General features: G+C 40.3%; 1 protein-coding gene across 4 annotated transcripts in view; it reads left to right on the top strand.

Moving 5' to 3' along the window:
- EPRS1 (glutamyl-prolyl-tRNA synthetase 1) overlaps positions 1-6,144 on the top strand; it is a 38,399-nt gene extending 32,255 nt beyond the window's left edge. For all 4 annotated transcript variants that reach the window (XM_066316219.1, XM_066316217.1, XM_066316218.1 and 1 more), the window contains 4 exons: positions 1,479-1,639; positions 3,071-3,149; positions 5,447-5,511; positions 5,771-6,144. In XM_066316219.1, the coding sequence (XP_066172316.1) occupies positions 1,479-1,639; positions 3,071-3,149; positions 5,447-5,511; positions 5,771-5,921 (456 nt within the window). In that variant the 3' untranslated portion in view covers positions 5,922-6,144. The remainder of the gene's footprint in view (positions 1-1,478; positions 1,640-3,070; positions 3,150-5,446; positions 5,512-5,770) is intronic.
- Positions 6,145-23,593: the final 17,449 nt, after the last annotated feature.

Below are 23,593 nucleotides of genomic sequence, written 5' to 3'. Positions count from 1 at the left end.
TGTCTTGGGAAATCTTCCTGAGGGACCATGAAGTATTCTTTCACTTCGTAGTATTACAGTTAGAAGTACTGGATACTCTTCCAAGTTTTTATTATGGAGACAATGTTTTGTGGGCCATAAACTAGAATGTTCAGTTTGAATTGCTTGTTAATACCAGTTTTGAATAGCTTTTCATGTAGCTTTGCAGCAGTAGTAGAGAGTTCATCAATCAGATGGATTTTACTGTATTATTCACCTTTTCAGCATAATTAAGGTAGTGGGGGCAGAAGGAGCGTAGGGTGTCACTGTTAGCAACATGAAAGGATGAAGCAGGCAGCAGGAGGTCAAGCAGGAGAGCCTTCTACTTTATTTTTCTGACTCCATATATACAGTTTTACAAACATCCAAGATTGGCTACTCAGGTTGCCAATTGGCTATACACCTCTTCGACCTCGTTGGTGAACATCACCATCAATCATCTTTCTCCTCCCAAAGCAGAAGAATGTAAACAAAAGATAATTTCCTAAAAACATACAAAGTTTACTTGAAGCTGCTTGAGAACAAAATGCAAACAGTGAAAAGCAGGCAAACTTGAGGCAACAGTAGGGAATCACTTGGAAGCTGTGAACTTGAGGAGATTCCAGAGCACACAATGCACAGAAAGCTTGGGTACAGGTTTTGATTCTCCTGTTCATCTCTTGAGCATTGTGGAATGGTTTTAGCTTATAAATTTACTGATTCCATTTCCTTGGGGGTGGGAACAATCCTCCAAAATGTGTTTGCATTCACTCTTTTCATTTCCTGGGAAAGAATGTGTACACTGGGATACATGTCACGATGCAGAGCAAATATGTTACATGACTCTTAATTGACTCTTTTCAGTAACATGGAAAATCTTTTTGTCTGGTGGTATATGGGGCATGAGAAATTGCATCTTATCACCAAAGTTTATAAAGCATAAAAGCTTTCCTAAAGCAATTTGCTGTTTGTAGTCAAATATCCCATGCAATAATGTAGATATTGGGGCTGTGTTTAACAGAACTCTTGCTTTTTGCTGTTAAAACAATACCTGCTGAATGCTACTGAAAGCATTCTGTGGAAACAGAATTAAATGTATTATTGGGTGAACTAGAACATTATAATTACTATAGAAGTCTTAATTGTTCAGACTTAAAAAATCTGATTTGCAGTATGTGGGATTACTTAGTGCAGTTTCAGCGGTGTTTCATTATTACTTGCATGGTATTACGTGCAATGTTACTTGCAGTCTCAAAGCTAGTGAAGCAAGTAGAATGCCAAGTGAATAGAATGTGGATGGGAAAGACATGAATGCATAAAAGCTGGAATATATGGTGCCCTTTTCCAAAGAAACTTAAATGTATAAAGTGGGTCTGTATTAAGACCAGACTTTAAAACAAACAAAGTGCCACAGAGAGAGAGAAAATTAACTCTTCTGAGAATTCTTCATCATAACTTCTAATTTATTTTTTTCCATGAAGGGTGTCCCAGTCAGGGTTGAAGTGGGACCACGAGACATGAAGAGCCAACAGTTTGTAGCTGTTAGAAGAGACACAGGGCAGAAGCTGACATTGTCTGAACATGAAGCAGAGGAGAAACTTAAGCAGATCTTGGAGGAGATCCATGCAAACCTTTACAGCAGGTAAACTGAGAGTTAGAGTAAATGGCTCTGCTAATCACAGATGCCCTTTACCTGTCAGAAGAATTCACATTAATGGCTTATCTGTGGAGAAAAACAGGTTAGGCTCAACTTCCTATTTGTGTCCTGTAATCTTCTGCCTCTTAAACTCCTTCACATGCAGTGATAGAAGCTGCCTCTTGTTCTTAAGAAACGGGAGGTAAAAGGTTGTGAACTTATTTTAAAAAATGCCTCTGTGAGTTCACGTGTATTATTAATAAATAAATACACCATAAACACGCCATAAATAGGTTCCAATGACCATAACACTGCCCAAGGAAAGGCAGCAGAGGTGGTGAAGGGTGTAGAGCACAAGTCCTGTGAGGAGTGGCTGAGGGAGCTGGGGCTGTTTATCCTGGAGAAAAGGAAGCTCAGAGGAGACCTTATCATTCTCTACAACTGCCTGAAAGGAGAGTGAAGCCAATTGAGGGTTGATCTCTTTTCCCAGGAAACAAGTGACAGGATAAGAGGAAATGATCTCAAGTTGAGCCGGGGGAGGTTTAGATTGGGCACTGGAAAAAATTTCTTCACTGCAAGTGTGGTCAAGCATTGAAACAGGCTGTCCAGCACAGTAATGGAGTACCCATCCATGGAAATGTTCAGAAAACATAAATGTGCTTGTGGACATTGTCTAGTGGTGGACCTGGCAGTGTTGGCTTAGTGGATGGACCTAATGATCTTAGAGATATTTTCCAGCCTTAATAATTCCATGATCCTATGTACAGGACTCATTTGTGAAACATGCTTTTGGGGCAGAATTTTGAAAAACACAAAGCTGTCACGAAACTTCAGTAGCTGAAGTTCTGTGTTCAGAAGTGTGTTTTAAGACCCTATTGACCTTCACAGGATTGTTTTCTTGTAAGCAATCAAATACTTTTGAAACTGGTTTTTGCCCTTATTGCAGGTGCCAGAATCCCTCATAGGTCTGTCACTGCAGATTGTTGCTCTTAACTCCACCAAGAAGAACAGGGTGTTGACACTATGGCAGATGACCTTTCTATTTTCTTCTCTGGTGATCAAAATTGTTTACAGGCAGAATATTTTTACCTAGTTCAAAAGCATCTTGTGATTTAGAAGATAATTAAAAAAGAAAAATATACATCTATAGTAATTATTTCTGTGTGCTTTGGGTCGATGTTTAACTGATGGGCACAACAGTGCGAATGAACACAGTGAAATGTGCAGCAACCTGGAGAACACTCCATCAGCAATTAATCAAAATTTTACTTCCTTGAGGATCAGTGATAGAAAGGCATAACCTGATTAGGAAGATTTTAATGAACATATAGCTCTTTTTGTAACCTGTTTTTTGACTGGCTCTGAAAACTCAGCTCATTGGGCCAGCTTATTTGAATAAATCTGCCCTGACTGATTTTTTTTTTTTCCTTTTCTTAGAGCATCTGAGGACCTAAAAAGTCATATGGTGGTGGCCAGTAATATGGAGGACTTTCAAAAAGAGCTTGATTCAGGAAAGGTAAGGGAGTTAATACTTCTATTCTTGTGCTTCACGCTCTTTTTATCCCTTATAAATAGTGGTTTTATCGGAATATGCTTTTAAGAGAGAGTAATGTAAACATTTCATTCAGGTTACAATAACCTCACTGTCATTATTCTAATGCAGACAGTGACAAAACACTTATTAAGTCTCTTATAAAGGTCCACGTAAGAGTTTAAAGTACAAGGAAGTTTTTACCTTTATGACCTGAGTAGAAGCCATCGGGTTCGTTAGGAATTACTGCCAGTCAGAAACCTCCTTGGATTTATAGTAACAATAACCCATCATGTGGGTGAGTGAGCTCCACTAAATGGTCTTTAGATCATCTAAACATCTGTGAAAAAGTATTGAAATTTAGATGAACGATTAAGCCTTCAGCACAGAATTGAGCTGCTGTTGCTTTTACAAAGAACTGCTAACAGAATTTTTTAACCCTAAAATTCTGTCACAGATCAGGTTGGGAAATTGTTTATGTGTTTGGATTAGCATGTTCAAGAGGTAGGATCTCAAACATCAGTTAGTGAGGCTGTGTATTTTATAGAGAGAGATCAGGGGGTTCTGTACCAATTAGATCCACTCTGAAAATTTAAAAATTCCTGATGAAAAATGTACAAGTGCTAAGAATCTATAAATACTCTGTTAAACTCCAAAAATAATTTTAAGTTATTCCTGGTTAAGCTTGGCTTTCCATTATATGATTTTCTTGTATTTCTATTGCACTCGAATTGAATTTATGACAAAGATAATTAAGGTTTTTTTTATAATGTCTGAAATTCTAATGTAAATGTAGTTAAGCTTGGAAATGTGAACAAATAATTTTACATTCCACGTTGGATGTTTCCACTCTTTTGGTACTTAGGTTATATGAATTTATTATGAGCTGCATATCTGAATTAAAAAAAAAATGAAAACATGCCATTTTGTGTTTATTTCACTCTACCTATTTTTGTTGTATTAACAAATAATTATAATTATTTTTAATATATTTAAATTTATTTATTTATTTAATATATTTAAATATATTTAATATATTTAATTATAATTATTTGTAATATATTTGAACAAACAAATATAATTTAGTAGCATGTGTATTGTAAATTACTTGAAATTACACTCTGTTAGCACTGTCTACTGTTTAAGAGGAAAATTTTTTGAGATTAAGTAAGTGCTCCTGTTTAATTCCTGCTGCTGCTTTTCCCTTAATGGAATTGCAGACACTTAGCTCTTTAAAAATGTGGACTACTTTCCATTTCACTAACAAAAGATAATTGCAAGAAGAGTGTAGTAGAGAGGTAATAGTTCTTTTTTTCAGTTACAAGAAAGTGAAGCTATAAAGTGAAGTCTAAAAGAGGTGTATTCCAGTTAATGGCAAATTGACGATTTTGCAGTAAGAATGTAAATTAGGTGAAAGAAAGATGCACTGAGTAAACCTTATTCACAGTTTGGAAAGAATTTAAATAAATGAAGACTGAATTTAGTAGCTGAGGTTGCCCTCAGCTATTAGCATTTCATGGGTGAACAAATGTGTGTAGGGGGTGTCTTTTTAACAATAATGCTACCTCTTGGTAGCAAACTGAATTTTCTCTGTGGAAGTCCATTAAAAAATGAAAATTCAGTAAAGTTGACTATAAAACTAGGGGCAAGAGATCTGCTACAATAGCTAAGAGTAGTACAGAGAGGAATGTGTGACACTATCATTTCAGCTTTACTCTCTCGATTTTCTTCAGTTAAGCTGAGTGAAGGAAACGGCAGGAAGCTGCACATCCACCCCCACACTCCCCAGAAAAATGTGCTGCTGGCAGTTCTATTTTCTTAAAATAATATATTCTCAAAAAAAAAAAAAAAGAAAATTCATAGTAATGGAATTAAAATGGGAACTCTTTTTAGGGCACTGTCTTGCAGTGTATAAGGCGAGCATTTGCTCAGTAGTTTGAAAATCTTAAACTTTTCAGGCAAAACAGAATATTTAATGAGAAAACAGTGTTTATGCTTTGCACAGAAAAAAAGATGTATTTGGTTAAAAGAAATTTATTAAAATTTAAATGGTACTTTGGGTTTGTGTAGGATTTTCCATACTGCACTGTGGAGGGATAACTGCTCATCCCTTTCTCTGATGAAAAAGAGCTATTAACAGTCAATTGTAACCATTGGAATTTTTCCCAGTTTGAGATCTGTATATGAGATCTGAAGGTTTAGTAATCTTCCAAAGACAAAGATGATTTCTTTAGATGTATAACTGTTGGGTTTTTCTCTCTCCCCTCATCTCCTCCTTTCAGATTGTACAAATCCCTTTCTGTGGGGAAATTGAGTGCGAGGACTGGATCAAGAAGACCACTGCCAGGTAAAATATAACTGAACTGGAGAGCATTTTCCAAGATCAAAATCAAAATGAATGCAGGATGCCTTTGGGTATAACAGTTACATACAGACTCTTGCTGTCCTACATGATTCAGTATATTTACTTCCCTTAGCTCTGGAACTTTCAGAATAATAAATGCAGTTTTAGGGTTTCATGTATAATACACTTTATTGCACTTTTATTTTTTAATAGAGATGTTTATTTATTAATATATTTACTTATTAATATATTTTTATTTCAGGGATCAAGATATTGAGCCTGGTGCCCCATCCATGGGAGCAAAAAGCCTCTGCATACCTTTCCAGCCTCTCCGTGAACTCCAGCCTGGAGCAAGATGTGTGTGTGGCAAAAATCCTGCCAAGTTCTACACCCTCTTTGGTCGTAGTTACTAAATCACTAGTGAAAGAACCTTCTCCTTTATCTGTGAATTGAACTTTTTTTAATAAGACTGAAATAGCCCCTTAAACTTCAATCAGTTTTGTGACCTTTTTAAATAATTCAAAGACAAAGCCATAAACCATAACCTGGCTCCCCAGTGGTCAATCTTAGGCTAGCACTAATTCACAGACTTTTCTGTAAACATCTCCAATAATAAAGATGTATTGTGAGCTGTAACGTGCTGTGGTGGGGTTTTTTTCTGTGTTGCTCAGTACGGAGGAATAAGTATCCTTTGCTCATTTTTTTCTGGTTTGGTGCATGCATTTCCTTGTACATTGAGAAAATGCCTGAAAGGTTGGAGACATATGTCATAAAAACTATAGTACACTTTAGTGTGCTGACATCCACTTTCTAGATAAAACATCTGCTTTTAATTTTGTCTTCAAATTTTTCACTACAGACTTGCTGCTAACCTGTAGGTATAGTAATTGTTACCTATAGAAAACTCCTCTCTGAAGCCAAGTCTTTCAAGGAATATTTTCATAAAAACATAACATCATAAATGTCTTGAAAGCATTGGAAGAGATCTTAAAGATCATCTCATTCCAACTCCCCTGCCATGACAGGGACACCTTCCACTAGACCAGGTTCCTCAGAGCCCCATCCAGCCTGTCCTTGAACACTTCCAGGCATGGAGCATCCACAGCTTCTCTGGATGACCTGTTCCAGTGCCTCACCGCACTCACATTTAAGAATTTCTTCCTAATATCTCTACCTAATACCTGAACCTGCACTCTTTCAATTTAAGGCCATTCCTCCTTGTCCTATCACTCCCTGTCCTTGTAAGTCCCTCTACAGGTTCCTCTAGGTGCTGGAAGGTGCTCTAAGGTCTCCCTGAAGCCTTCCCTGCTCCAGGATGAGCAGCCCCAACTCTCAGCCTGTCTGCACAGGAGAGGTGCTCCAGACGTCTGAGCCTCTTCATCTCCCTTCTCTGGACTCGTTCCAATAGCTCTGCATTGTTCTTAGGTTGATGGCCCCAGAGCTGGACCCAGCACTCCAGGTGGGGTCTCAGCAGAGCAGAGGTAGGGGGAAAGAATCTCCTCCCAGATTTTCACCCCCTCATAAAGCAAATTAGAAAGATTAAATGCCACCTTGTAGCAAGATGCCATTGTAGCAAGATTGCAGATATTTTGCCAAAATCTGTTTTCTTATGTTGCAAACTGGCCTTTATGGCTGTCTGACAGTGATGCATTATTCTCTGCAATGAATAATGCAAAGGCAATCTGAAGAGAGTTCAGTGCTAGAGATTTTAGGCTGTGGTTATATCTGCAGCATGTTTCATGAAACCTTTTTCACTTTTCCTACACTTACCAAGTGTTCTCTAGCAGAGGAGGCTGGATGTTACAGAGCTGAGAAATCATTTTAAAAATAACATTACTTCCACTCTGAGCACAAGATTTGCTTTAACAAATAAAGAGGTGGCCCTGGCACAAAACAGTGGTTAGATGACACACACTTGATTTATTACTTTTTTTCCTCCTGTATGTTCTAGGGCTGTCTACATGAACAACTTTCCCTGAAAAGAATATAGTGAAAACTTGGCAATTAAAAAGTTGGACCAGTAAAATTCTCCCCATGCTCTTCCTGGGCCAACACTATGTGGCTGCCTGTTTCCAAAAGACTGGTTTTATGTAGCAACCATAGTCTTAAGCGTGCAGGAGCCTTAGAGGGCTATTGCCAGATCTCTGCTTTTCAAAGGCATGCAGAATGTTTGCTTTTCCCAAAATTTCTGGGCTCAGCCTTCCTAGTCAAAATTTTGAATATTAAAATTTGAACCTGGCCTGTCCAGTTTTAAGATCATGTGCTTTGTGATAATGCCCCAGTTTTTCCAGAAAAGTTACTAAATGTTTCAGATCAGCTTTCTCAGATTGCTAGAAACTTGGAAATTCTCTGTAATATTCTTTGGACTATGGTTAGTCCTGAAGAGTTTGCTTCAATTGCATCTTAAAATCATCTATCTTGCATTTGTCTAGATATTTTCTCCGGTGTAGTAATGAGCAAAGGATTTAGAGAAGGATGTGTCTGTGCATGCATTTATCTTTGGATTCAGCTGACAAACCAGAGGAGTGGCCCTAAGGTCTATCCTGGTGTGCTGCCTGTAATGCTGGCTGGGATTATACTTTGGGAAAGAGTCTGAGCAGTAACTCCAGAGTGATGTTTTCACAGCCTGAAATGGTGGGTGACTAAGAGTAGCCTGGAGAGGAATTGGCCACAGCACCTCTCTGGTGCTGGGCAAGGGGAAAGGCAGCAACCAGTAGCTTCAGTGTCCTCAGATACAAGAGGTGGGAATGTCCCCAGATTTTTTGGCAGAGCAAACCAGATTTCTAAGAACAGATGGGCACTCTCAGCTCCCACTGAATTACTCTACAACACCCATGTTTTAAAAATGAGATGTGGAAGCTGTAAGTAACTCAGAACAAAGAAAAGGCGAAACCAAATGCAACCTCTGACCTTACTGGTTTGAACAAACAGCCAACCTCTACCAGTTGACTGGATCAAATCCTTGAGTAAACATGTTGACACACTGTTCTTAGAAATTAGTTGATCTGAGCAAATGGGTTTGTTTGAAGACAGATTTCACAGAAGGCCAGCCTTTTTTTAAACTTTTTTTTCTCCCTCTTACTTTTCCTGAACATATTTCTTCCTGGTGATAGTAAGGCTTGAAGCGTCTGAAATGTTGATACCTCACATGCAGATATCCCTGTGATGACCCTTCACAAAGAGACTAATGTTTGCCTGGGAGAGATAACATCCATGTCCAGTATCCTTCTGCTAAAAGTACAATCTCAGCTATCTGTGTGGCACTATAGACAAAAGAATTCAGACTCTGAGTAGATTCTGCCTGTAGAAAAATAGGTATATGAATTGCAATAATACACTGCTCTTGATTAAATGATACTGCTTTGTGTTTATAGTAGAATTGCAAATTTCCTGGTGTTCTTTAGTTCTTGTATACTGATAAATTTGGGTTAAATTGGAAAGTGGGCGTAAGGGAAGTGCCTTAACATTGTGCCAGCAGCTCCTTATTGGAAATAAAGCACAGATGAACATTTCAGCTCTGCTGCTAAGTGGATGCTTCATTTATCTCTTGTTTTGGTAATCACAAAGCCTTGTGTGAGGCAGGGCTTTTGAGACCACCGAAATTTGACCTTGGTCTGTACCTATTGAAAGGAGAACAACTTGAAAAAAAATTCCCACCTTTCATGCTCTGTAGCTCAGGTAATAAAATAAGTGGTTAAACATCACTTTAGTACCAGAAGGAACAAAACCATGTAGAAATAGCTGGGATAGAAGTGGTGACACAGGTGTGAGAAGATGAAGAGAAAAATGAGTAAGTGGCAGTTTTCAATGCTGTAATTAGTTCTAGTAATCCAGCCTTCCAGGTTTAATGGTGTTCTTAAAGTGGCAGGAGGAGGGGAACCCTTGAGTTGCAGCTGCAGTGTGTAGGTAGGCAAATGACCAAATGTTAAAGATTACGTATGTTGGCAGGCAAGGCTTCCAACAAACTGGACTTTAAACATCAATATTTTGGCTGTTGAAACCCTGAGAGCACAAATCCAGATGAAAAGTGGGGGTGGGTGTTTGTTTTTAACCTAAAGTTAATTCACCTTGGGAAGCCTAAGGCCAGCAGGGACAATTGGTCAGCTCAGGTTATCAATATTATCTTATCTCTCCATGGCTGTACTGCATGTAATTAATGTAATTTCCTTCCGTCCTATCTCAGAACTAACTTTGTGCATATATGTACAGAGATGGGCATTTTAAATAAAAAGCTGGATCATAAATTTTTCAAGGAAGACACCTGGTCTTATGGCCCATATTGCCTGGTGTGCCATTAGCAGTAGTTTGTGAGTTTGTGTTAACTGTGGGGACACTCAGAGCTCAACAGGTACTGCAGTGAGTGACAAAAAATGTTACTGCTTCAGGATCTATTTTCCAGAAAGGGCACAAAGTACAAGCTAGGACTTCAGCAGCTTGAACTTCAGGCTGTGGTTTCCCCAACTCTGACTTCTATGTGCAAGCATAGAAGAATTACTTTGAGATATTGAGACAGGGTTTTTCAACATGGGAAATAAACGATGTGCTTTGTGTTTATCGTTAAACCTCAGCTTCCATGTCTACTGGTGATTTGTTTAGAAAATGACCTCCATATTTTCCAAATTCTCCAATATATTCTCCAAATTTTCTCCATATTCATGAACAATGTTAAAATGTGTCAAAAGCACAAGAAGCTGTTGTATAGCTGCTGTATTAGGTTGCTAAAATGGAAGATGAATTCAGTTTTCTTTAAAACTTGTTCTATGGACAGCATCTTCAGTGACTCTTACAAGCAGGTCCTGTTCGTTGTGCTTTTAAAAATCATGTCCACCCAACATGGATTTCAAATGTCTTTTTCCACAGGTGTACAGTAAGATTTTTTTTCAGTACTAAAATTACTGCCAACAGAAATGGCAGGAACAGGCATGAGAGGAGAGGTTTTTGCAAAAGAGAGGTCTTTTCTAACCACTTAAAATTCTGAGCAATATTCTTATGCTCTCCCGTCTGGGCCTTATTCAGTTTTTTAGGACACTGACACTGGGTAGAGTAGCAAGTACTGATGCTCCCAGTAGTCTTCCTAGGTTTATTTTTGGTTTTGTAGGGAAAAAATGTCTCCCGAGGGTGGGACGCCCGCAAGGACTGGAGCCCTCAGGGTGTCTTCACATGACAAATCTCTCTGAGCTGCCCTTTAAACTGATTTATTGTTTTACTGCTTCCTATAAAAGTGGCTCCCACATGTGAGCAGCGCTGACAGCTGAAGGATCGCGGGCAGGGAGCTGCTCCTGGCTGTTCCCGTGGATCTCGGGCAGGGAACAGCAGGCATGGGCCGCTACTCGGGCCGCAGCAGCCGCCTCATCGTCATGTGCGTGGTCAGCCTCGCCATCTTCGCCACCGAGATCTCGGTCGCCTACGTGGGCAATTCCCTCTCCTTGGCCTCGGATGCCTTCGCCGTTCTCTCCCACCTGCTCTCCATGATCATCGGGCTGGTCGGCGTCCGCTTCAGCCGCGTCAGGTGGCACAAGGCCAGCACCTTCGGCTTCTGCCGCGCCGACGTGCTGGGGGCCTTCGGCAACTCCGTCTTTGCCACCGCGCTCATGTTCAGCATCTTCGTGGAGGCTATCAAGAGGTTTATCAACCCCCAGAAGACGGAGAGAGCGCTGCTCGTCCTCGTTATTGGGGTTTCAGGTCTGGGCTTCAACGTGTTGAACTACGTTATCTTCATGGAGTGCTGCTATTGTCATGCACCCCCCAGAGACGCCGAAACAGGTAAATAACCTCGTGCGGCTGCTCTGCCCCTGGGCAATTCTGCTCGGTTGTAGAGACTGTTTACTGCTTCTCTGGGATGGGCGAGGAATATGCTATTTTCCTCACTCTTTTGTTAGCAAAGGTGACGGATTTTATGCCTGAGCTTGTGCATGTTTCCAGCTGTCGCCACAGGTGTTTAGCAGTAAGTCACAGGCAAGCAGTTTAAGTGCTGTCTTTCCAAAGCGTACAGTGATCTGCAAGGGAAATTTCCTCCCTAATCCACTGGCTGGCCAAACACAGGACAAAGTGTGCTACCAACCTAAGGAGATACTTGTTATGAAATGCCTAATGCTGAAATATCAGTTATCCCCAATCTCGACCTCTCAATAATTTAGTAATTGTGCTGTAATTTTTATCAGAGATATGATTATCTTTAGAGCAGTGTTCACTGTTTGCAGGAGACAAAAGAATAGGTAAGTGCAAAAGGAGAGTTTCGCCCTTTCCTGATTTGGGAATATGTTGTGAAAATATTTGGATGCTGACTGAAAAACCTGTGACTACAGTGAAATTTGTTTGCCCGTGCTTGGGAGAGCATGCAGAGGAGAAACAGGCATACTTGGCCACATAAATATTCTGCAGGAGGTTCTCTTCAGTGCATAGAGTTTTGGCCTTTCAGTTTATTTTTCTTAGCGTAGGATTTTTAAAATTTCTGCATTTGGGAAGAGAGACAGGGACGGATATTTTTATTCCTGGAAAAACTATCGCAATTTATTTGATGTATGATACACGTGAGTTCTTTTTCTCTCTCTGAATGTTTTTGTGTACACATACAAAGGTATTTCTTAAAACTAGAAATGTTTCAGTTGAGATAGGAGCCAGATATTTGCAAAGTGTTAACTGGATGTGTTGGGGGAGAAGCTGAGAGTCTGGCTGAAAAAGCAAGTGCTATTACGTCCTGCTCTAGGTGAGGTAAGTCTTATGTTTGAATTTCAGGTTGGACAGGGCTTTGGAACTAGAAATTAAAAACTTGTTAGTTTGTGTTAGAGTGTTTAATGCATTTTCTGATGGACTTTTAAATTGGAAAATATTTCTGTTCATTATTAAAGTTGTCTCCATATCATATTGAAGCTTTAACTTCGTTGCAGTTTAACATTAAAGTCAGATGCATAACTGATTTTGGTGCCTTCTTGTTTATATGCCTGCCTGTTAAAAACTGAAGTTGCTCTTAGTCTGGATTTCTGGTGATATGTAATTTTCTGGGGTATTTGATTGGCTTTTGTGCTGGAAACTGTCATCAATTCCTGACAAAGTCTCTATTTATAATGACTTCTTGGACGGCAGCTTCTGAATTTGTGCTTCTGAGAGAAGTCAGGGAGGAGGATATACATTGCACTTACAAAGGAATTAACTGAAATTAATGGCAATTGTGTAGCTAAAGGATGATCTCACTGAATTTCCAGGATCCTGTTCCTAATAATTTTCTGGGACAACACATCCATCCCTCTTCCTCCAACAGACTCATGTCCAAAGACCTGGCAACTCAACTTTGTTTTCAACTGAATTTAAGTTGCATGAGCCAGGGATGAATTTTTAATTATTCCATAAATATAGCGTGTAGATTTGCTGGTGGTTTTGTCTCTATGTTTCTGGTACAGTGAAACTTCTTTCCTTCCAATAATGCCTACAGGCAAGATAATGGTGTTTTATTAGAGTAGAAGGAATGCTCTTTTCTTCTGGACTTAATTTTGCAATTCCCACTCAGGTAAAATTTCCCATTTGTTTCCTCTAATCCTGTCTATATTCAACCTGAGTGGGATCTTTATTACATCTCTTTCAAAATAAAGAACAGATAGCTGTAGTTTGAAAAGTATACTAGCACATTTTATGTATATTTTAAGGGTATATTAAAAAAAAAAAACCATGAAAAAAGAGGGATTCCATCTCTCTGCCTCTTTTCATCCTGCATATGAGGAAAATATGCTCTTTCCTGGCGCTGGAAGACAAGGTGAATTTTCTAGTGTGTCAGCACCACTAGCAGAAATTCAATCAGATGGACATGGTCTCTGAGTGCTGCTGGGGCTGTCCAGCTGCCCACAGGCAACACCTTTGAAGACACCTGGGTGGGCTCCTGACATCAGTGATGGTTTGCTGGAAGGTAAAGGTTTGTGGAGTAGCTCTCTACCTCTTAAGCATTCTAGGGAAAGGGGACAATTGCCTTCACATCTCTGTTCCCCAGGTAGGGAATGGATTTAAACCACCTTCTCCTCTCTTGTTTGCACCACTTTGAAAAAACCAAAGCAAAAATTGAAGAGAGCAGGTCCATCCTCTAGTGCTGAACTATGTGTGCAGAGGGGAATGGGAGCACCTGAATCTACTCAAGCAAATTCTTGCATTTGTATTAGTGTCTCAGTTAATCACCACAGGCAGCAGTTCTCATTGCTTTGTTACAATTCCCACCATCAGGGATGGAAAAATCACGTGGTGGGATTCCTGGATGCTGCTGACAGTGGGGGCAGAGTGAGATGTTTCTATAATGAGCCCAGTGGACTCTGAGGGAGGTTTTTACAGGTGCCAAATCAGCTCTCCATTTTTTCCCTTGTTCTACAGCTGTACTCATTTAACTCATTGCAACATCCACTCCCCAAGTTCTCATCTTAGTAGGAATATTCTTGTTGAGTGAATATAAATGTGTTTTTTCCAAGTTACCATCCCTACTTACCCAGACAGAGCCAATTTCCTCCATCCATTTTCTAGGTTTGTTTTGCTTCTCACCCCTAACTCTTCAATCCCTCACCCTTCATTTTTTCTGGGTTTTGCTACCCTTTTGCTCTGTCTCCTATTCCCTGAATCTTCACCTGCTGCCATTCCCCTTTGCCCCTCTCTCTCAGTTGTTCAAATTACAGCTGTCCAGCTGCAAACACCTCTCTTCCCACCAGGTTGAATTAAGGTCTCTGTCCTCTAGGTCCATTCATGCACTTGATTCAGACAAATGCAGTTACCCACACCAAGTCAGGACTAAGAGGAGAGGTCAGCAAGAGAACAGGGAGGACATGCCCCTCTTCTTTCTTCTTTCTTTTGGTGCTGGCCCAGGCCAACCACTACAGGTATAAAAGTATTTCTATACTCTCTAAAGGAAGTGCTATGTAGAGGAGCTTGAGCCAACTGGGCCATCCATAGCAAACAACATCACGGGCTAGTTAGTGCTTTGGTGTAAAATCAAGGAAATACTTGTTAAAACACAGAAATATTAAAGCTTCCCTAAGAAGCTTTTCCCAGAAGTTGGAATTCACAGAACACTTTTCTTGCTGTTGCTGTTGAAAATGACATAGCACCTTCAACCAGGGTTTTCTGACACTTTTGAGGTCATGTATCTTATGCAGAAAGTTCAAGCACAAAGATGAAAAACAGGGTTAAGTAGCAAACAGATGAAAATAAAAAACATCATGCTCTCATAATAAATACCAGACAGTTTTAATACTGGCCATAGACCTTAAAGTCAGTCATAAAAATACAGAAGCCTGTTTTACTGCACACAGAGACCAAATTGCTCTCGTCCATGTAGGTCAGTGCAATTGTCTCTTCTACTCATTTATACACAGCTTTAAACTGTTACAGGAACCACAGTTTGAAAAGCACCTCATTGGTCTGATTATAGTAATTCTGTCTTGTCTGCCTTGAGAAAATAAATAAAGGTTTAACCTGGAGAAAACATTTCTTCTGTCGTCTTGTGATCTGTACAGTGAGGTGGGGAGGGAAGTAGGAAATAAAGATGTCACCCAGTCCAACCCACCTGACACTGAGCCACCCATAAAATGTCTCAGACTGGGAGAAACAGTCTCTCATCTTCTCATGACAGATCTTGTGGTGTTTACATGGCTCATTAAATAAAACATGTTCTGTCTGTGTTAGCAGCCAAGTGCCTTTTACTTTTAATGTCCCTGTTTGTGCAACTGAGCAGGTATGTGAGCTTTTGGTGTAGCATCACTGCTGGATCTTGATTCTCCTCTTTCAGGGTGCACCAGCAGCCTGCCTCTCAGATGAGAGCTGGAAAGCAAGCTAGCAGTCACACAAAAGGAAAACATACCTTCTTTCTCCTTCCAGACCCATGCAGAGTGAGTTTGTTTATTCTGAGGCTTGCTGCAAGGTAAATCTTTTTTCCAGGCTTTCTAAACAGGAGACATTTGGGGGCAGACCTGTGAACATAGAGAGGCACTCACCTTTTTTGGCTGGGTGATTTGGGAAGACTTTGTTGCTGTAATATTCTGAACTAAACATTCACATCTGTTGATGCAAACATGTTGATCCCAGGGGAAGTGAGAACATTTACAGAACAAAATAAGTGAATAAATGGCTGCTTAATCTGTATCTTAATGTCACAGACCTTTCCAGTAGAGGCCTGGTGAGCTGAAATGTGCAGGTATCAAAAAACAATTGTATTTATAGCTGTGCTCTCTGATTCAACAATTGCAAAAATGGGTACTGCAGGTGGCAAAAATGGCCTGAGAATTAAAAGTTGCAGAACAAAGGATTTCAGTTTCTTAGGTAGTCAGTCTGACAAATTTCATGATTACTCAATTTAACCCCATTTAAAAGAGAAAAATAAGTTCTCTGGTTGGAATAGCTTGCTTTCTTAAATGCACTGCTGAAATTGTGACACTTTGCTAGGTGATGACTCAGAGACCTTTTTAAGGAATTAGAAGGAACTCTGAGCGCAATACCTGGAACAACAAACCTCTGTCTTACTCTGCTTTTCACACCTGAAAAACCTAAAATCCTTTCCTCAAGATTAGCATTGTTCTGTGCTTCCTCTCTTTTGAGTGTGTTTTCAACAGGTTGATTTTATTTTTCCCTGAAAGCACCAACCCTTCAGTAAACCCTTCATACCAATTCATCCCCTGGCTGCATTCGTACAGATGATTGTAGAATTCACAGCACCAGAGTTTGCCAAAAGACAGCTCTGTCACACAGTGCATCCTCATCCTCAGGATTCATGTTGCCTCTGTAGTGCACTGTGATGTCCAACTCTTAAACATTATGCATAAATGTATGCTTTATGTATTTATTTCCATAAATCCCAGAGGTCTTAATGTGTTGGCATGCAGGTAAGCAGAGCCTACTGTAGCAAAATATTTCAATTTTATGGCTTTGCTGGATGTATTCCTCTCGAATGGAATAAAAAGGCCAAGGGACACTCTCAAAGTATTTTTAAGTGTTTATCAAATGCCTAAGACTGAACACATATTTATCTGAAGATCTTCTTTAGTTTAACAGTGTGGCAAATAGTCCTCACCAAAATTTTCCAAATCTTTTCTGAGCAGCCAATGCAAAGGTAACCAGATTTGTGTTAATTTATATTCCGTGGAGCTCTAATACACAGTCTCTAAAAAGAACAGGGAAGAGACTATATGAAAGTTTATTTAGCAATGTCCTTCACTAAATTGTCTACAGAACTTTGAGTGCTCCTCAAAGAAACTTCAGAAGATAATCTGAGGATTGGTTGTCAATGAGAAAAATGTGCATCAAAGTGAGTAAAAGCAAATGGTTTTGGGCTACGTTGGGTCCAAAATGGCAAGTGCAGAATGAAAAAGTGACGTCTCTGAGTAAAGCAATCAAAGCATCCCTGGATGGTTTATGCAACAGCATAAAGGTGAGATTAAACTCTCTGAACCTAGATTCCAACAGTGCTAGTGCTGCTGAACTTTGGGTACCTGCATTTGCTCTCAGCCTTGAACCAGTTTCTTAGTAAGGGCATTGACAGCCTCTGAATTACATCACAGTATCTGGAGTGAGCTGTAAGGAAATAAAAGGACTCTGAGATAACTGAGTTCAAAGTCATAAATAGTTTCAATACAATGGGGTTTTTTAAGGCTGACATGTTGTATATGTTAACTGCAATTGTTTTATTTGGATGTTCTGCAGACAGTTTGACACAGACGTAAGTCTGGTATCAGTTTCAGTCTAGAAATGCTGCTGATATAGAAAATGAAGCTTTTACAATAGGACTCAATGCAATTTACAGTGACAAAACTAGTGGCTTTCTTTATGTGCTATGCTACCAGGAGAAAGTCATATGTACATAAATACACACACATACATTTATATGAGAAACATAACGGAACAACACCTTTTTAAAAAGTGAAGTATTTGAAATATTTCAGGAAGTTTTATCCAGGTAATTGAGCAGAGACTGACTGGATATGTACTAAAGTATGCAAAAAGCTTTTATATGCTGGGTATTAAGTGCAGAGAATGGTGATTTTCTGAACAACCATGTTAAAATAGGAAAAAAATAAAACAAAAAGAAGACATTCAAGCCTAGGAATTAAATAATCCCACAGGCTCGTCATTCAGATTGACCCACCAGTACATTCAAGTGAAATTAAGGAGAGCATAAAAAAATACATTCTCAGGCCAAATTCCAGTAGAGTTTCTCCCCAGGACAGTTTCAGGACTATGACAAGAAGTCACAGCTCTGATTAAAAATCCAGGAACGTTCACCTCTGTACTCTGCCAAGGACACTGATAAAGCTTTCCCCCGGACTACCAAAGTCTTGCTGGTCTAGGCTTCTGCTCCCTGGACTGAAGCTGACTGAAGCTAACCAGCCATTCCACCTTACAGTCTATGCCAAGAGACCCCATTTTCCTCTTCCGGGTGTGAGAGGGAGACACAAATAAAATGAGCAAGGAATGAAGAACAAACCACTTTCCACAACTAGGTCTGTTGGCTGGTGTTTATTTTGTTCTTCATTCTGTGGTTGAATTTATCTGTGGCAGAAGCCACATGGTTTCCATTATATTTGCTATGAATTTGGTCCATGATTCCACAGTCAAGGCTGTCACCAGGTCTTCTTGAAAAGAAGTTAAAGGCCCTCTCACAGCCACCTATTGCATTTCAGGCTAGGGATGCTGCCTTTAAATGTCATGTGCCCAGGATCAGCCTCAACTTTTGAGTACAAACATACTATTTTCCTCCCCACAGCCTTAAAGAGGCATAACTTCTTCATTACGTACAGCAGAGTGTGGGCGTTGGCTTTTTTCATTCTTTAGTTTCTTCCAGGTGATTCCTGAAATGTCATTGTAAACAATTTTTTATGATGGGTTAAAAATTAGTCTGACAGGACTTTGATAGGCAGAGTGAAGAGTGATCTCTCTTAATTGTAATTCTAGTAGTTCCTTATTTTTATGATTCTCTTTGTATCCAAATTCTACAGAAGCACGAGACTATGAGTGACATTATTTTCATTCAACAGTAGAAGAAAATTGCCATCATTACTGTTGTTATTGTTGTCATAATTCATAATTACAGAGATATTCTGCTTTCAATGGCTGGTGATGGCTTCTCTGCAAGTAATTAAGTAGATTTTCACCTGCCACCTTGAAAAATAATAACTTAAGGAAGATGTGGCACACATCTGCAAAACCAAGAGTGGAGTAGGGAAGATCAGTAGCCATTGAACGTTTGTCCTGTCTTCTGAAACAAGAACCAGTTAAGTGTAACTAGCAGGATTCAGATTCAAAACAATGAGAAAAAGGCAATAGGCTGAGAGAGCTGAGGTTGTTCAGCCTGGAGAAGGGAAGGCTCTGGGGGGACCTTAAGGCACCTTCCATTATCTAAAGTAGCCCACGAGAGAGCAGGAGAGGGACTTTTTACAAGAGCAGGTAGTGACAGCACAAGGGGGAATGGCTTCAGACTGGCAGAGGGTAGGTTTAGATGAGGTATTGGGAAGAAATTCTTTACTCTGAGGGTGGTGAGACACTGGAGTACATTGCCCAGAGAAGCTGTGACCGCCCTATCCTTGGAAGTGCTCCTGGCCAGGTTGTATGGGGCTTTGAGCAACCTGCCCATGTCTCTTCCTGTGGCAGGGAGATTCCAAATTAAACTATCCTATGGTTCTTCACACCATGAGAGGTCATGTGTGGAGCTTGTTTCCAATTAATGTTGAAGTCTGCATTGCTGAGTGAGAGGCTGGACTAGGACATGAAAGAAAAATCCATTGAGGGCTACTAGATACAGATAGCTAACTCAGAAACTCACTTGGGCTGAAAACACTCGAAGCATAAAAGAGTATTAAAGGAAAGTATAATATATACTTACCCTGCTTTTCTGTTACCTAAGCATCCGCTTATGGCCACAGGTGGGGACAGCCTCTTGGCTGCCAACAGCTAAGTGTTAAAAATTCTTATGTTGAGTACTTTGAAAGCTTGGTACACAGAGATCTTGAAGCTTACAGGAGTGCTTTGCATCTTTAGGGTTCAGAAGGTAAATTTGTAATAGTTTTAGAACTTCTGAAGAATTTTTCTAATTTCTGTTCTTGATTAGGATGAGGAAACTGCAGCTTTTCCAGCAGCGTGGTAGCTGAAACAAAAGTTGGCAAATAATTTAGAAAACTAAGGTGCTGGACCTCCTTTTCTGTATCTCATAAGAACTTGTTCCAACTCAGCATAGTCAGAAATGGAGAACCTGGGACATTCAGGCTGCTTTTTTGTTTAATAATATGTAGCTTGCTCATGCCATCTCAGGACAGGATGAATAGGTGAAATCATAACATTCTACTGTTGAATGTCTACAGCCAGTGTAAGACACACACAGATGCCAAGCACACTGCAGAGCAATCATACATGTGGTTCCTTTCTAAAAGCATTTGAGACCACATGTTCTGATACTGCAGGTGGCTTTGTGCAGGCAGAATGGAGGTGCCAGAAAGGAGGAAGAGCCTGAGTGAAAACTGGTAATGGGGTCAGTGACTCCTGTGTTCAGGATCATGGCTTTCTTTTGGACTGTGTGGAAGGAGATCAAAATGTAAAAGAGCTACAGGGATAACACAAAAGATATTCTGAAGATTCGCCTGAATTAATTATTTTTGCTATTGAAAGCAACAACTCATTGAATGAGAATGATTAGGGTAACTTTGCTTACCTGGCAGTCGTTTGTCTTTAGGTGATTGTGGCACCTGGATAAAGAGGGACAGAGAGGATTTGGATGCATAATGGGAAAAGTAAAAGCTTGGATGTCCAAGCGGCTTCTAAGCAGCCTTAGTGCAAAGGGAAAGGCCCTTCCATGGATGAAGAGCTGGTCAGAATATGTCCTGGTCTTGTCTGGGAGAGTTCATTTTCTTCATAGAAACTGGTACAGCACTGTATCTTGGATTCAGCATGAGGAAAATATTGATAGCACTCTGATGCTTTAGTCACTGCTGAGTAGTGCTTACTCCAAGTCAAAGACTTTTCAGTTTTCCATGCTCTGCCAGTGAGGACCTGCACAAGAAGCTGAGAGGGAGCACAGCCAGAACAGGGAAGACCTGAATTGGTCAAAGGGATATTCCAAACCACAGAGTCATTCTCAGAACATGAGCTGAGAGGAGCTGGCCAGGAGTCATTGATCACTGCCGGGGGATCAGCTGGGCATCGGGCAGAGGATGGTGAGCATTTGTTTTGCATCACTTGTTTCTTTGGTTTCTTTTCGGTTTGGTTTGGTTTTGTGGGTGGTTTTTTTTTTGTTTTTTGTTGGTTTGTTCTTTGGTTTTTTGTTGGTTTTTTTTTTTTTTTGGGGGGGGGGGGTGTTGTTTTTTTACTTTGTTTCAATTATTAAACTGTTCTTATCTCAACCCATATGGTTTTTAATTTTTTTTTTTCTGATTCTCCTCCCTGTCCTCCTGGGGGTGGGAGAGAGCAAGCTGCTGTGTGGCAGAGTTGCCAGCCAGCTTAAGCTGTGATGGAAGATGAGAAACAGAAAGCAGGAGTGAATGATCAGTTCCATAAGAATATGTGCTAAATATTCAGAAGAGAAAAGTGAATAAAATGTGAGACCATATAGGGAAAGGATAAAGGAGACAATCAGGACTTTTGCTGTTCCTCTTTACTCATGTATCAGTTTATGTCCTGTTCCTCTGTATCTGCCCTGTGTTTTGAAGACTGCAGGTTTGGTTCCCTCATCTCCCAAAGGTGTAGATGGGAACTGGAAAGAGTCCAGACACGAATCTGTGGTCTGACCCAGCAGACACTGCTCTGTTCCTGTGTCGGTGTGTGGCTCTTCTGTGACAAGCAGATGGAGATGTGTGAGCTTGACAGAAGGAATAATCAGTGGATCAGCAGATCCAGTGTCAGAGCTGAGGTTCTGAACACAAACAGTTTCTCACACCTTCAGAGAGTCAGCTGTAATTGTGCTCCATGTCAGAGGACATATCACAGCCTTATTTGCTGAAAACAATATTTCTTACACTATTTCTTCAAAATAACTGTGATATTTTTATGTTTTGAAGTAAGTTCAAGGCTATGAAACTTCCTTGTTTTTCAAAGAGGGTTGACGAATATTTTTCACAGGAGGATTAAGGATGTTTCAGCTACTGTATTATGTCTTCCTAAAATAAAAGCCACTGGAAATTCCTGTCAGTTCTAGGAAGGTGCAATTAGCTGGGCTTCAGAGAGCTGTCTTTTTTTTTTTTTTTTTTTTGATTGTCAGTGAAATGCCAGAGGGGCAGAGTTTTCTATAATTAATCATAGTACAGAAGATATAGTCTGTCATTTTAAAAACGATATCTGAGTATTAAACTTCCTGTAACTCATATTTTTCTACCTATGTGCTTTTGATTTGGCACAACCATTAAGCATCTCCTATCCTATGTCAGTAGTTGTAATACTAGAGCTGAAATGTGTGTTGATGAATGTTATTCTACCCTCTCCCACAGCTGTGTTTGTTTATTTTTATGGTAAGGTTCATTTCAATACATTTATTTTTATGCATTTGTGAATTTGCATATTGCAGGATATTGAATGTGTGAGTCTCTGCCTAATTGGGAGTTGTGTGTTAATTCCTTGCTGGGGAGACTATCCCCTGAAAGGCTACTCAAGTCCACTCCTGAGGTAACTACACATCTTGGATTCTGTGCACAGAATTCGGTGAAATGGAGAAGCCTCATTTAAAAGATGTATTCAAGGAAGGGCTCAATCAACAGCAGTATCAAAGCAATGGCTTCAGAGTGAGTACAAAGGGGAAATTCCTGAGGTCCTTAAGGAATTTCTGGTTGTGGAGAGCACTGCTTTAGGTAGGTGGGACAAGATAGTGTTCCCTGGCTTTGCTGGTTTAAAATCTGACAGCAATGGGTGCTTTGTCAAGCATGGTGAAACGTGTGATGTGGCACTTCAGTGCGAATTGTAGCTGCTGAAGTGGTACCTCGGCACTGGTTTGCCTCTGGCATAGCTGAAATTCTCCAAACTCTCACAGGATAACATTTTAAGGATGTGATTTTCTCTAGGTCTTACATATTTTATTTATTATTTTTGGGCCCAGTTCTGATACTGAGAACTCCATAGTTGAGGATGACTTGATTTCACAGCAGCTCCTTTAGTTGCTCAATTTGAAACAATGCATCAGTAGTCCACCTCTCTTTTTTCTGTTTGTGAGTGGGGTTGTCATTTTTGCAACAACTAAGAACAAAAGCAACAAAACATCTACAAATAAAAGCTAGAGGTTTACTACCATATCTTGGTTCTTGTAGAGTATCCTGTAGGTTAAAAAGTGCATGCAATTATTTTTCTTGTATGATAGTGACAGATTTGTGAACACTAAAGTACTATTTTCATAGAATCATGAAATGTTAAGAGTTGGAATGGACCTTGAAGATCCTGCCATGGGCAGGGAGACCTGTCAATAGACCAGGTTTCTCAGGGCCCCATCCAACCTGGTCTTGAACACTGACAGGGATGGGGCATCCACAACCTCCCTGGGCAACCTGTGCCAGTATCTTACCACCCTAAATTTGCCTCTTTCTGTTTGTAGCCATTACTCCTTGTTCTATAACTACCATTCCTGATGAAGAGCCCCTCTCTGGCTTCCCTAAAGCCCCACTTCAGATACTGGAAGGCTGCTATGAGGTCTCTCCACAATCTTGTGCACAATGAACAGCCCCAGCATTCTCAGCCTGTCTTCATAGGTGAAGTGAAGGTGTCTTCACAGGCCCCAGTCCTCTTATCAAATTTGTGGCCTCCTCTGGCCTTGGTCCAACAGCTCCACGTTCTTCTTATGTTGGGGTCCCCAGATCTGAATGCAATACTGCAGGTGGGGTCTCACCAGAGCAGAGGAGAATCACCTTCAACCTTCTGGCCACGCTGCTTTGGATGCAGCTCAGGATTCGCTTGGCTTTTTGACACACCCTTTTAAAGGTTGGTGGCTGGAAACGAGCTGGCTCAGTAGATGGCACTCTGTCCTTCGGTTTGGCACTTTCGTCGCCAATAAAGCACCAAAGGTCGGTGATTATTGGATCCGTCGCTGGAATCTCACCGTCTCGGGATGGCAGGAGCGCAGGCAGGACAGCCTTGGGTAGCTGTGCCTGCCCGGGAGGGCCCT

The sequence above is a fragment of the Sylvia atricapilla genome, chromosome 3, assembly GCF_009819655.1.
Source record: "Sylvia atricapilla isolate bSylAtr1 chromosome 3, bSylAtr1.pri, whole genome shotgun sequence".
In the NCBI taxonomy this organism is placed as follows: domain Eukaryota; kingdom Metazoa; phylum Chordata; class Aves; order Passeriformes; family Sylviidae; genus Sylvia; species Sylvia atricapilla.
Note: the sequence above shows the minus strand (reverse complement) of the source record. Positions and strands in the feature narration are given on the sequence as shown.